At 35.3% G+C, this 15199-nt stretch overlaps 1 protein-coding gene across 5 annotated transcripts in view; it reads right to left on the reverse strand.

Annotated features, from left to right (window-relative positions):
* Positions 1-1752: 1752 nt before the first annotated feature.
* The window catches only part of NEDD4 (NEDD4 E3 ubiquitin protein ligase), a 118961-nt gene continuing 105514 nt past the window's right edge, over positions 1753-15199 (reverse strand). For 4 of the 5 annotated variants that reach the window (XM_081048329.1, XM_081048330.1, XM_081048326.1 and 1 more), the window contains 11 exons: positions 13850-14079; positions 12709-12830; positions 12487-12557; positions 11264-11359; positions 10859-10932; positions 10515-10575; positions 7911-7970; positions 7721-7828; positions 6973-7069; positions 4336-4408; positions 1753-3863 (listed from right to left, as the gene is read on the reverse strand). In XM_081048329.1, the coding sequence (XP_080904455.1) occupies positions 3761-3863; positions 4336-4408; positions 6973-7069; positions 7721-7828; positions 7911-7970; positions 10515-10575; positions 10859-10932; positions 11264-11359; positions 12487-12557; positions 12709-12830; positions 13850-14079 (1095 nt within the window). In that variant the 3' untranslated portion in view covers positions 1753-3760. The remainder of the gene's footprint in view (positions 3864-4335; positions 4409-6972; positions 7070-7720; positions 7829-7910; positions 7971-10514; positions 10576-10858; positions 10933-11263; positions 11360-12486; positions 12558-12708; positions 12831-13849; positions 14080-15199) is intronic. The other variant, XM_081048327.1, reaches the window with a different exon arrangement.

The raw sequence follows: 15199 nt of genomic DNA on the forward strand, positions 1-15199 counted from the left end.
CTAGAAAGGGGAAAACAGAGGGCAGTGGCCTGGGTCCCAAGGATTCTCTGGATTGTAGCAGAAACAAAAGTCTGGAACAGCACCTTCCCAGGGCTGGCTTGAGGCAGGGGGGCGTGGATTCCTTTCTAACTAGGAAAGTTCCAGGCGTCTAAGAGGAAGGAGGAAAAGATACTTAGTTCTGAATTAACAAGTGGAACTCCTTTTCTTATAGAAACAATGTTGTAAGAAGTGGTTAGGTTAATGGCTGGCCTCTTTAATAAGCAGCACCAGTACTGGGCAGCCAGATGGCTCAGTTGGTTGGAGCGCCAGCTCTGAACAACAGGGTTGCCACATGGGATGGTGGGCTGCGCCCCCTGCAACTAAAGTTTGAAAACTGCGACTGGACTTGGAACTGAGCTGTTCCAAGTCCACAACTAGACTGAAGGACGATGACTTGGAGCTGATGGGCCCTGGAGAAGCACAGTTCCCCAATATTCCCCCTCCCCCCCCAAAAAAGCAGCACCAGTGCCTGAAATTCAGTCCATTTGCAACTTCATTGTCTTATGGATATTTCAGTAACAACTAGACTTTTGGAACAGAAAATGACCTGTGAATAAAGTGGAGATTACCTGTGGTTAAGAGTGTATAAAGATATTAGTTCATCAGATATAAATTCAAGATTGTGTTGAGAATTCCATGTTGCTACAAAAGACTAGGATAGAAGGTATCACCCATCATAGTAGCTTGGAGACATTTCTATTTGAAATAAATTACAGTTTTCTTTAAAATTAGAACTTTATTTGTGGCATCAAGATTTTTTTAAATTTCATACTTTAAAGTATTCAATAAATTTTGATACATTAATCTTGATATATATTTACCATATCAGAAGATTTTAAAAAACAAGGTCAAATGTCTTATAATCAAAATGAATTGTTTAACTTGATAATTACATGAAATAATTTCAGCATTATAAATAAAAAATGAAAACATACCATTTAAAATTGAGTTAGGATGAAATGCATTTGTAGTACAATTTTATGTCTATGTTAAAATTTGATTACAGAGAAAATATAGGCTAAAATTATATGCTTATAATTTCTAGAAAAATATGATGTCCTTTAAGAAAACAACCTTACTTACTTTCCAGCCCCAGAATACATTTGAGATACTTTTCTATCTGGGGTGAGGGGCTGTGTTGCTTGATCCAGATTTCTTCCAGACTGTCAGCCCACATCTGAGAGACAGCGTGGAAGATGGTCTGTGGCTGGGGGCTGGTGGGTGGAAGTCTGGCCTCATTTACACCCGTTTTATCTGAGTCACCAAATGGGGATCATCCAAATAATATCAGTCAGATGAGAAGCAAGCTTTCTATTTTCTCAAGCTCTGATATATGCTTTGGTATACCACAGAAGTGATATTTAAACAATCACATGATAAAATCCCGTTTCAACAAAAATAATTTTCACATTTTCTACATAATGAGGACAATCCAACATGCACTGGCCCGTTTTAATTACTTTGCTGATGTGGAGAAAATGAATTCTGATGGTAAGCTCCATGTATAGATAAGCTAATCTCCATATATATATATGTATATATATATATATATATACATATATATATAGTAAGCTCCATATATATATGTGTGTGTATATATATATATATATATATATATATATATATATATGTCTGTGTATTCAGTATCAGATATGTTCCTGCTTCCTTATTTATTAGCAGTCATTCTATTTTTAAATAATGAGATTTTTCTTTGGGAGTGTAGTTACTGTCCACACCTGATTTGACAAAATCTGATGGTGAGCACAAAGCATCTTTTGATTGTATGATACTTTACAGAACACCTCTCTGGAACAACAATCTTACATGATGATGAGAGGGGTCATGGTGATTCTTATTTGACAGATGAAGAAATAGGAGCCCAGAGAGGTTAAGTAAGTTGCTTCAGTTTAAACAGTAAGTGATAAAATTAGGAATACACCTGGTGGTCTTGCCTGAATGCTGGTTAGCACAGGTGGAGATAAAACACAGGTGCACTGATCTGAGTTCACTTCCGTAAGCTGAGCTGTTGACATGGTGTTTGGAAAGTGGTTTTGCTACTGTCACATCTGAGATCTCTACTAGGTACTGGCAGGTACCCATCATATTATATCCCAACCAACTTAAACCAATAGCCAGAGCACTTTTTACAACTCTCAGAGTGTATATACATATATGTATTTAAGAAGATTCATAACATATAATTATTTACAATTATTCCTAAATCACCAAGATACCATATTGAGAAATAGGTTTAACTGTTTGTAAGAACATTTTCTATATAACCATTCCAATACAGGTATGAAACATAAATACAGTCTTGGCACACTTTATCTTGGCAGGTACACTGGAACACTTTCCCTTTTGCCTTATTCTGCTCACCCCTATTTTGATTGTTTACAAATTCATTTACACACCTGTAAGTTCCTTGAGAATGAGAACTGAACTAGACTGTCTGGAAGCTGACAACTCTCCCCCCGGAGCCTAGCACAGTGCTATGTGTATAGCAAGCATTCAATAAATCTTTGTGGGATCTACATACATGGTTTTTATGTACTTCAATTTGATTAAAATAGGATTCTATCTGTAGCATTTTGCTGAAGAGATTTGGATTCATAGTAAAAACATCATTTTCATAGTAAACAGTATTTTTAAAAGCATAAGAAATATGGTAATAAATTTAATACAAATTATGCATTATAACTAGTCTTTGGTTATTTTTTAGCTAATTATTTGGTTTTTTTGACTAACGTAAAATACTAAAAATATAAAAAGGCCACTACAGAAATTAGCTTAAGGTGTAAACATAATAAACCCTGTAAACATATAGTTACTACATAATTGTGCAAGTGTGAAGAATGACTAGTAAAGGCAAGTACTATACATTTAACTAAGTTCTTCAAGGCATATTTAGAAATACTGCTTAGTGGAGCTTTAGTTTAACATTGAAAGAAGGAATTCTTTAAACTAAAACACGAGAGAGTGATGACTATACCAATGAACCATAAAGCTATACAGACAAGAGGATGGCGTTAATACTTTTCATCCTTTGCAAATCTGAATTTGCTTCACATGTCTTATACACCACTTTGTTTAGTAAAACCACATTTTAACAAAAACCAAATATTTCTAAAATGAAGAAGTAAACAATTTTTTTTGCCAGTGAGTCAGTTGACTAAAAATATAGTTAACACACTTTCCAAAATTTATCCAAAACTCTGGCCAGTAAGGTGCATTAGGCAGGTCTACAAAATAATAATAAATGCAGGCAGCACTAAATATAGTGTAGTTTACTCAGTATTAAAGTATTCTTTTCCAAATTTCAGTTTTCCTTCTCAAAAAGCATCAAACTTTTCACACATGACACTTGTCACAAATATTCACAGTTATAATTTCAGTAGTTTAAAAAAGGACTGCCTGGCAAATATTGCAAAAGAGGTAACTGTTAAAGACACAACTCACTATTTCAGGCACAGAGGACTTAGGTCCTGGATGTGAACTCTAAAGATAGAATGAAACAACTGTGTAAATGCAACACATTATTTTAAAGTGGATGAAATAATGGTCAAGTTGCGTTACTGTTTCTTCTAATGCTTTTATATGGTTTTCTCCAATATTTGGGAAGAATCAATGGCTAAGTTTTAATAGTTCCCTGGAAAACTTTAAGTCAAAATTTTGCTTATAAAAAAGTGGCAGTAAAACACCGTAAATTGTTATCTGTAATCTAATCAACTCCATCAAAACCCTGAGTGTTCTCAATTGCCATCTGAAGTTTATCCCATAATTCTTCAAATGATTCATAGGGTGGCAAGTCCAAGCGATTAAAGCTGAAAAACAGAAAGGAACTGGTTATGACAAAGCAAGTATCACCATGACAAACAGTTTAACGCAGCTATTCATGATGTTTTATCACTGGGGGAGAGGGAAGATACAGGACTGGACTCTAGGTATGGACTCTCCCCATGCCTTCTTGGTAGACACCTCTCGTCCCCACCTTGACCTCCAAATGTCTGGGTTCCACTGCCATTTTAACCTCCAAAAGGGAAAGTTCTAGCCCCTCTTGGGATGGCCTATCATTTATGTGATGGAGGCAACATATGGTCAACAGTTTAGATGGACCTCTCCAACGTGCAACTACCTGGATGTCAAGCCCAGTCTACCTGGTTAAGAAACACCTGTTCTTGGATTGTGTCACAGCTGCCACTGACACAGCACAGAGGAGTAGGCCTTCTGCACCTACACCGACTGTTAAACTTTGCTCTGAGAGCTTGTTCTCTCAGGGTCTAAGAAACTGCTCACCATGTATGGGCTCTTGGCAGCTTTTCAGGGGTACCCCACTGTTCAACTGTAAATGACTGTGGTCCATTTGAGCCTATAAGGAAGAAGAGTTGCTTTAGTTTCATTTACTCTTTACAAGAAACTCTAGGCATTTCACAACTCATTTTTTCTAATGGAGACCATATACAGAGAACTAATCTAGTTTCTTTAAACTCAAAAGAAGTGAAGGTTGTCCTGTGCTTGATGGTTTTCTTGTCCAGTCACGAAAGGAAGGCTCCTCTTCTATCTGTTCCTTTGTGACCACTATATCACTCTGTCCCCGAGGTGACATGTCCCAAGGTACTTTTGCTGTTTCCTAGCCCTGCAAGTCCTTATACCACCTCCTTCATAGGTACACAGAGAAAATGATCTTTTTCTTCTTTTTTTGAGTCCCACTGAAAAAAGCCTCATTTTTTTCTGATCAGATCTTACTGCACAAAATTGAAACAATAAATATACAATAAAGGATATATAATTACCTCAAAATTCCACTAATAAATCTGAGTTAACATCCTTTCATGAATGTTTTTGTGCATGTGTGTATACACAGAATTTTATGTGCATGTGATCCTATTGTACATGCTATGTTTTTCTTTAATTATGGACATTTTTTTAGAAACTCTTTTTTTCCTTTGGTGTTTTTCACTTAGCTCTTTCTTTTCCAATTCTCAACGTCCTCCAATTGCCCAGGTAATTAATGCTGCCAACCCAATGTGTAAACCACCTATACTTTTCTTCATGTCTTATTATTATATATAAATATATGCATTAAACTTATCACACAACACCCAGCACAATTATGTTCACAGTTAAGATTTCAATACTTTTGTCACTATTTGTTTTTTATAATATGAAATCATATCAATTTCCTTGCCTTTTGATTTTCTCACCTAAATTAACCATCAGGAAATCTCCCTCTAAGTCAATCGATATAAATTTAATATACATTTTATTGGCTAGATAATACTGCATTGTAATATTAACATTTTGAAGTAATTTTTACTTCTCTTTAGAAATACATAAGAATTTGAATATTCTAACACTAACAACTCTGGTTTCTTGTGTGGGATATTTCCGCCAAATTCCAAACAGTTTGTGACATCAGTGGATGGCTGTAGGCCTGAATCCATAAAAGAGGCAAGTGGAGCTAGAGCTGGAAAAAGGTGTTTGCCGTGCAGTGATTTTCTCTGTGAACTGGCTAAAGCATAAGAGAAGAGACTGGAAAGGGATTCAGGCAAAACCACTAGAAAGATAAATGCTAAGAAACATAATTAGGCAAGGAAAGAGCACATTGGTTAGTGGCAACCTCCTGTTCTCATTCTTCTCACTGAGAGTGGTTATTCTAGGTGGAGACGTGGCAGCTGCTTGACAAGTTCTGCAAACAAATATAAATAAAGCTCAACAAGAGGAGGAGGTAGAGGGGGTTGGCAATCCCATCAGACAGCAACAGTTTTCGATTTGCCTGAAAAACTCAGCGTAGCAGCTACCCAGGCAGCAGTCCCTGACTTCTAGTTCCCAGAACAATTCTAATCTTTGTTGCTCTGAGTAAAGCGCCAACCTTAGCTACACCTTCTCTGAAAGATTTGTTCTCTTTGTATCTTTAAAAGCAAGTAAGTCTCATTCCAATAAACAATATGTTAACAGACATGAGACAGCAACATGAGACACGTTGCTGTGATCTGTATCAGAAATAGAATTTTTTTTTCAAAACACACCTCTAGTGTTATGAGGTAAATCGACCAGAAAATAATTTGATAGGATATACAGAATTTCACTTGATGGAACACTTAATTAATAGTAACTATTCTGAATAGCAAGAGGTATGTGCGTTCTGACCCCCAGTCCGGCCATTTCCCACAAGACTGAGAAACAGTAGCCTTATGAGATTCTCTACCCTCCACACACAAGGATTTACACACACACATGATCAAATAAGTTTTGAAAACTCTGCTTCCCCCCCATAATAAAGGTTCTGAACAAGTCCCAAAGAAATATATTTAACTTCGCTTAGTCCAGTATTTCCGCATATGTATTCTACTATGATATTCTGTTGTTTGTTGTATACTTGTTGACATTATGTGGAACTTTACATGCTTCTCTAAACTCTCTCACTTCAGGCAATGCTTTTTCTGTAATGGAATGCGGAATTTAAAAATTCAAGAATGGCTTCAAATAAGTCAGGGGGATGTAATGTACAGCATGGGGAATACAGTCAATAATATTGTGATACAGTGGTATGGTGTCAGATGGTTGCTAGGCTTATCATGGTGATCACTTCTTTAGGAATAAAAATGTTGAATAACTATGGTGTACACCTGAAGCTAATATAATATTGTATGTTATATTTGCAATAAAAAAATAAAATTCAAGAACGGAAAGTAACCCAAGTGATTTCATGTTTCCTGTTTTCTCCTTTGCTATCTGATTATAGGGTGTCCATATATTTTGGACCTATATATTTTGACCTACTGTACTGTATCTAATTATATCATTTAAAAATCTTACTTATTTTTTATTAAGCTAAATGTCTATATAAATGATAGAGGCTTGAAGACTCAGCAGCCATGGAAAAGACAACTGGTATCACTCCATTTTTTAATATGTATGGAAAATGCTTACCATATAGTTCAGCAAATCCATTCATAGGCACGCGAGATGTGCCAGTGACAAACTGAAGTAATCTTATTCTTTTTTCTGAATCCATCATTAAAACAGCCTGAATAAGATCAAAACATAATGTTTTTGGAATTATCATTGGAAAAAAAGGTAATAAAAATATGCTGAAAAATATGCTATTAGAATGTGGTTAGAGCATTAATGATCACTTTTTAAATTTGCATGTTTCTTTCAAATGTTTATGGGTAATTTACAAAGTTCTTGAAAACTTCATTTCCATGGCTACATGGTAACTCTTTAGAATGGAATTATAGCCTAATGAAGTAACAAAAAAATGTCTTCTTAGATATGATTTATGGCTTTTAAAGAAATTATATTTATTGATATTGTTAGGTGGCATATACATTTCTCTATAAGATTGAAAATAACATTTAAAGGAGCCATGTAGGCGATCTAGAGAATACACAGCAGGTTATTAAAAGTTCTCTTGAAGAGTCTGTACTTTAGTAAGGAACTAAGTGCCTATCTCAGCTATCACTGCCATTGACTACATTCTGAACATTTTACTTACTAATCTATAAATGTGTGTGGGGTTGGGGCCATACCCAGAAGGTATATGAATACAATACAAAATCAAAGATAATTTTTACTGGGCTATATTTTGTCTCATTTATAAGAGAAGTTAACGAGTATAGTTAAATAGGATTGAATCTATCAAAAGTAATTCGTGAAAATAGAAGCTTTCAATTACCTTCCAAAACCACTGGATGACTTGATGATTGACATTGTAGCCATTTTTGTACTTGGTGTGTTCTCTCCAATCGTTCACATCGACATCTCCCAATCCGCACATAAGAAGCTATGTAATAAGAAATGTCAAACTGTAGACAAGAAAAACAAGTACAAAAGTCCCGTTTTAACATAAAAATAATGTTTCTTACCTCTAGTTCATTTTCATCAAAAATTTTGATGAGATCCTGTGGTATTAGTTCAAAAAATCCCTAAAAGAAAGAATGCATTTAAAAACCTGGTTAGCAGGGTCAATGGATAATCCTTTACGTTAGCTCCTGGGTGCTATTAGCAAAATTCCACATCCACATAGATTCCTACCATACACATTCGTGGGCTCTACACTCAACTGAGATTCAATATTGGCAAGAAAATATATATGTCTATAGTCTGTTTTCTCATTGATTCCTCAAAGTGGCAATTTTAAAACTTCCCCGTATTTTGCAAGCCTCCCCCTTGTCCATGTCACCTCTTCTTTATAGCAGATAAATTCTATTTGAGAGAGAAAATAGAGGTGACCAAGCAGGATGGAATTCACTCAACCTTCCGCTTCCCCATGTACCATCCAGCACCAACATCCATCATGGCCTCCATCCCATTGCAGTAGAGAGAGGTACCACTTCCTTTCTGTGCTTCATCTGCTTCCTCAAGGAGGTCATGTCACTAAATCTCCTTCTCTTTATTAGCTCACTCTTTATGCATTTAAATTTGTTCCAGCCATATCTACCTTAAAAACTAAAGAGCAAACACGTCTTTCTTCTCTTCACAGCCCAGTTCTTGACAGTGTTAAACGTTATGCAATCTACTTGCTCACCTCCTGTCTCTCCCTCAACCCACTGCAATCTGACCTCAATGCCACTGCTTCACTGAAAATATCCCAGGAAAAGTAAAAAACAACTTTGAGGCTAAATCTGATAAACACTTTCCAGTCTCATGTCTCATTTGACCTTTCTGCAGTATGGTATTGTTGAAAACACCTTTATTCTTGTAACTTTTCTGTTGATGAGTTTTCTCTTATGTCTCTGTCTGCCTTTGCTAATTTCCTCTGAAGTTTCCTTTTTACTGTCCATCCCTTAAATGTTGGGGTTCCCAGGTCTCTATGTATGGCCATTATGTATGGCCAAGAAGGTCCACTTTCACATTCTTGTTCTTTCGAATTTTTCATCTTACCTAATCCATACCTCCACTACATATCCACAGATGATTCCCAAATGTATACTAGCATCCCAAATACCTATCCTTTAAATAACCCTATGCTGTGGATCTCCCTCCTGAATACCACTAAAATGTGCACACAGCTCTCCTCCCAGCACCACTATCTTCGTTCTGTCTTTACCATTCTTCACCTGGATTACTGTAACATTTTCCCAACTAGCCTCTCCTGCTAGTCTTGCCCTCCTCTAATTCACTGCATATCACTTCCAGAATGATCTGACTAAAATGTAAATTGAATCCTGATGTTTTATTGTTTAATAGCCTTTAATGCTACCTTTCTTCCCCTCAGTGGACTTCTGAGAAAACTCTAACAAACAGGCCCTCCACATTCTGGTTTTGGTCAACTTTCCAGGCTTAGCTTTACCTCTTGCATGCTCTTATCCAGTACAGGAATTGCTTGCATTTCTTCTAACCTGTGCACAGTCTGTCTGTCATATTGCTAGACTTCACACATGCTGCTCCCTCTGCTTGGACCTGCCAATCCCTCTCGTCCTTCCTTGCCCCTTCTTCAACTCTCTCTGCTCTGGTTTCTTCCTCTCTTCTGTGCTTCCCTAGTACTTCAGGCTTGCCTCTGTCCGTTTTACTTTTTAGATTTTTCTGCTCCTTGAGAGTAAGACCTATGTCTTTTGCCTTATATAGCACCAGAGACATAATCAGTGTTCAATACTGAATAAATGAAAAAGTATGTGATAAATATTTCACAGAAGATTTTAAGTTAGCTTAAGAAATGAGTGCTCTGGGAATAGCCTAAATGTCCACCAATTGGGGAAGGTTAAATAACTTATGAATTCATATTATGAATAAAATACAGACAAAGAAAGGCAGCTACATATCTTGGCATGTAAGGATCTCTAATAAATATCTGACAAGAGAAGAAAGCAAGTCACAAACCAACATGTGTAGTGTGATCCTATTTAGGAAAAGAAATAAATGGTATATTCCACTATCCCTATAGCACTGGTTCCTTTGTTCACCTAATGTTACTTAAAGTAAGGGGTGTGAGACTGGGGAAAGGTGAGGGGCAGTGATAGGTGTGAAGGGCGACCATCAAGGTTTATTGCATGGACTTCTTTTTTCCTTTTTTTGCAATTATTTTTAACTTTATTTATTTATTTATTTATTTATTTTTATTAGTTTCAGGTACACAAGACAAAGTAATACTTAGACGTTTATCATTTATATCCTTCACACTGTGTGAACCTCCCTCCCCACATCCACTATTCCTCTGACATCGCACAGAGCCATTACATTTCCGCTCTCTCTATTCCTAATGCTGTACTCCGCTTCTTGTAAGTACATACATACATATATATATATACACACATATATATAAAATTATAGTTGGCATTCATTATTGTTCAGTGACTGAATTCTAACAGTGAATATGTATTCATTTAATATTTTCTTAATATAAAAATATATTTTAAATCGTTTTGAAAAGCATGTCACATACTAATTTTTCACTGATGTGATAAAGCCTAATATTGAAAACTTATGTATTGTACTTTGAAATTACAGAAGAGCAAATGAGACATGAGTACCTCTTTAAAAGCAGCCATTTGCTTCTGGATTCGGTTCACAAATCGCCATTGTATTACAAGACTAAAAGAAACAAAACATTTCATCTTTTTCACTTGAACCAAGAAAAAAATCTTAAGCTATATTGATTATGGTTAGAAACAAAAAAATAAAGGCTAGCTGAACCCAAGGGAAAAATTAAATATGAGTGGTAATAGGGCATTGTTTTAAGAAAAGAAAAAGAACATTGAGACTCTGGCTTTGGGGAAAGAGAAAGAAGGTACAGTCTTCGCAGAAAGAAGTACAAAACTATTTCCAGTAAAGTATTTACTAAATACGGTAAAATAGTGACTAACAAAATACTTACTAAATATATTCCTTTTTGTTCTTATTGGTGACAACTATTTCCGATCCACCAATTTTCAACTCATGTTGATGTGTCTAAAATTAAGCATGATACCTTGATATGTTATTTTAGTGAAAAAAATAAAGTGTACATATTATAGTTATACCAGAAACCTGGTGTTTTAAATTAAATCCATTCAAAAGCTAAGAAAACTTAAAATATTAGTTTTACTAAAATAAATATGAACTAAGTCAAATGTCAAAGAAAGAAGAAATTCTTGCTGAGACAGCTTTTGTTAATGGAAAATAAATTTTAAAATAGAGCACAGAAGTATGTTGAGTATATGCATAATTTCACATCTAAATTTAAGTTATAACATTTGTTTCACAATTTATGTACCATTTTAATTAATCAAAATTTACAAACCTGCCCAAAAAGTTCTTCATCTATGACAAACCTAAGGTCCAACTCTGTTGGATCATTTTCAAGAATCCATCTTAATGAATTGTAATATTCACTATCCTAGACGGGAAAAAAATTGCATATTTAAAAATTGTGTATAAAAAGAAGATACCTGAATCTGCAAAGAAAGTATGTTGAGGGTCTGAATAATTGGACAAAAGATGAAAAATTCATTGAACATTTTTTTCATACAAACAAAAGTATTATAAAAAAAGATGGGTGACTAGTAAATGTGAGAGTAAAAATGCATAAATCAATAGAGTGGTATCTGCTTAAAAGTTTAAAAATCTATCTCTGTGTGGAAGCAGTAGAGGTACAGATTTTATTATCCAGTTAAAGGTCAATAAAGCAGTTTTCAGATGAATCCTAACTTCCATAGATACCCAGGAGCACCTAGCACCTTTCTCATATGGCCTATAAGACTGTGTGCGAAATGTTGAAATAGCTATGAAGAAACTGTTATTTACCTGGCCCAAGTTAGAGAAAAATCTCAAACACAGAATCTCAACCAACCAACTCAAATAACCTCAATCTTATGATTTATAAAGAATTATACTATTCACACTGATTGCACGTCACAAGAAAGGGCATAAAAAAAATGAACTTGGAACCAAGGAAGAGATCTTGGAATCTAAGTTTGAGGATACTCAGCATAGGTTATAATCACAGATTTAATCCTTGTATATCTGTTTCTTTGCCGTGGCCTAATCTCAAGGCTTGTCTTTGAACTACTATTTTGAAAACATGCTGTACATCATTAAAGATCACAATTCAAATATTGATGCAAGAAATACATAAAAATGTTGTATAGCATGCTGAAGTATTTAGGGAGAAGTTTACTGATATCTACAACTTTCTTTGAAATGCATCAAAAAATAAAATGTTTTGATGGACAGAGGGGTGGACAGGTGAACAAGTACGTGATCAAGTAAGTACAGATTAAAAAGCCTACTGTGGGATCTGGGTGGTGGATATACATATGTCCATAGTAACAATTTTTAAATTTTATTATATGTTAGAAATTTTTCATAATAAAATGTTGAGGGAAAACGTTCATTTGTATTTTGGAACATTATAATTTATTAATTTCTTCATCATTAAAAGCTAATTCTTTAAATAAAAGAGTCATTAAAACATTCAGTTGCCTGTTAAATAGTCTGTCTATATCATAAGTGAGAAACACATACCACTGATTCCATATCATGAAGAGTTATTGGTTTGTGTAGCATCATCTTGTAAAATGGGCGGATGAAAAAACCTTGCAAAAAAACAAATGTATTTAAAATGATTACCAAGTGAAAGAATTCAGATAATTATAATTACATTATATAATTATATAGAATTACACATATAATTACATTATAATATAATTATATTTAATATAAAAAAGTTTTAAGCTTAATACTAACCATCCAGGAGTTTGCCATGATAAACTGCCATTCCAGCTACCCGGCCAATAAATTTGAAGTAGGAGAGGTGATCTTCATTACACAATCCAGAGTTTGGATTTATCTGTAGGGTATAATTATCCCTGTAAAGACAACCACATTTAAATGCTCCTCTCTAAATTTCATATAAAAATTTTAATATGACAAATAATTATAAATTATCTCCCTCTTTTTGCATTCTTTACTTCCATTAGAACCATATAAAACCACTAGATTGAATGGTTTTAAAAACAGTGATTTCTGTCAAACGGTAGAAACAACCCAAACGTTCATTGAAAAATGAATGGAAAAACAAAATGTGGTATATACACATAATGGGATATTATTCAGCCTTCAAAAAGAAGGAACTTCTGGGGGCGGCTGGATGGCTCGGTTGGTTAGCCGTGTGAGCGCTCAACAACAAGGTTGCCAGTTCAATTCCTGCATGGGATGGTGAGCTGCACCCTCTGCAACTAAAGATTGAAAACAGTGACTGGACTTGGAGTTGAGCTGCGCCCTCCACAACTAGATTGAAGGACAACGACTTGGACCTGATGGGCCCTGGAGGAGCACACTGTTCCCCATTATTCCCAATGAAAATTAAAAAAAAAAAGAAGGAACTTCTGATGCATGCTATGACATGGATGAACCTTGAGGACATTATGCTAATGAATTAAGTCAGTCACAAAAGGACAATACTGTATGATTCCACATATGTGAGGTACCTAGCGTATGTGAGGTACGTAGGGTAGTCAAATTCATAGAGATCGAAAGTAGAATGGTTGTTGCTAGGGATTGAAAGAGTTATGTTTAATGGGTACAGAGTTTCAGTTTAGGATGATGGAAGAGTTCTGGAGATGGGTGGTGGTGACGGTTGCACAATGTGAAAGTACTTAATTCTACTGAACTGTACACTCACTTTAAAATGGTTAAAATGGTAAATTTTATGTTAGATATATTTTACCACAATTAAAAAAAAGTTATTTTGAAACAACATTAGTTATACTCTTGCTTTTCTGGTGCATTGTATGAATAACATACATTTTTCTTGCATCACACAACTCTGTTACTTTCAAAACAGTGATTTTTTTTCTCTCTCTGTAGTCATTGTAAAGGTACTTACGTAGCAGAATATTCAAACAACCCATAGTAAGGGTTAAACATCTCCTTTGAGATCAGGAAGAACCATTCTCTGGCGACTCCTCCATAATCTAATCCCTTTTCACCATCAAACTCAATCCACAGTCGAGCCTTGAGAAAGTCTGCTCTCTTGACACCCATGATTCTCCTGTAAGAGTCCTCAAGAACAGTTGCACGGCGAAGTTTCATTTCTAATTTGTTTGGAATGTCATTCTGAAAACCAAGAGAAGAAAGACCTATGATTTAAATCCATTCAACATGACAGTAAATTTATCTCTCATGAAAGTTATCAAATTCATTGTATTCTACCTTGTGCCCCAGACCCGTTTTCAGGTAAAACATGACTAGGAATATTGCCTATATTTCCTCTGTAGTATGAAAGAATTTATGCGTTTTCTCTAATCACTTAATAATATAGACTTCTGATTTTTATATCTGAAGAAGCAGTTACTGATGGTGGTAATAATGTAATAATGCTCGTGTGAAGGTGTTTCATGAACAGTCCTTTCCATATCGCGTTCCAGTGAAGTCCATTTTGTGACCTGTAGTCTAGCCAACTGCCTGCTACTTGTTGCTCACCCATCAGTTCAAGTTTTTCCCTACTTCCACCTTTCCTCCTTAGAGCCTATCGTGCTTCACGCATTAATAAGTGTTTACATTTACAGACTGTGCGGCCCAGCATTTTAATGGGTTAACTCATTTACTCCTCATAATAACAACAGGATGAAGCTACTATTATCTCCATTTTATGGATGAAGAAACTGAAGACAGAAGCTAAGAAAGGCTTAGTTCCTGAGTCTCTGCTCTTAATGAATGCGCTACATAGTTAAAGATAAGACAGAGGGAAAGGTTAAAGATAGCTCAAGACTTTGCAGCATTGGTTTTTAGTATTTTTATCTCCGTCTTGGTCTTCTGCTCTCTTATTATGATGTGTCCAGACATGAATGTTATTTTTTAAATCCTGCCTGAAACTTTTTGTTAAACTGAGGATTCAGATTCTCAGCCTCTTCTCCCATACTCGAGTCTCTCCCTCTGGAATGACTCCTTGTCTCTTTCTTTCATGTTTTTATTTCTTAATGTACCTTTGTTGCATTCTGGGTAATTTCCTCACAAATTCTCTCTCGATCACCAATATGATATGTTGTGATGGTTAAGAACATGTACTCTGGAGCTATACCACTTGGTTTGTATGTGGCTTTGCCACTAATAACCATGGGACTTGATCACATTGTTTAATCTCTCTGTACCTCAGTTTCCTAACCTGTAAAATATGATAATAACAGTCCTATCCTTATATAGTTATTGTAGAGATTATATGAATTAATATATATAA

This window comes from Rhinolophus hipposideros, assembly GCF_964194185.1.
Source record: "Rhinolophus hipposideros genome assembly, chromosome: 5".
Classification (NCBI taxonomy): Eukaryota; Metazoa; Chordata; class Mammalia; order Chiroptera; family Rhinolophidae; genus Rhinolophus; species Rhinolophus hipposideros.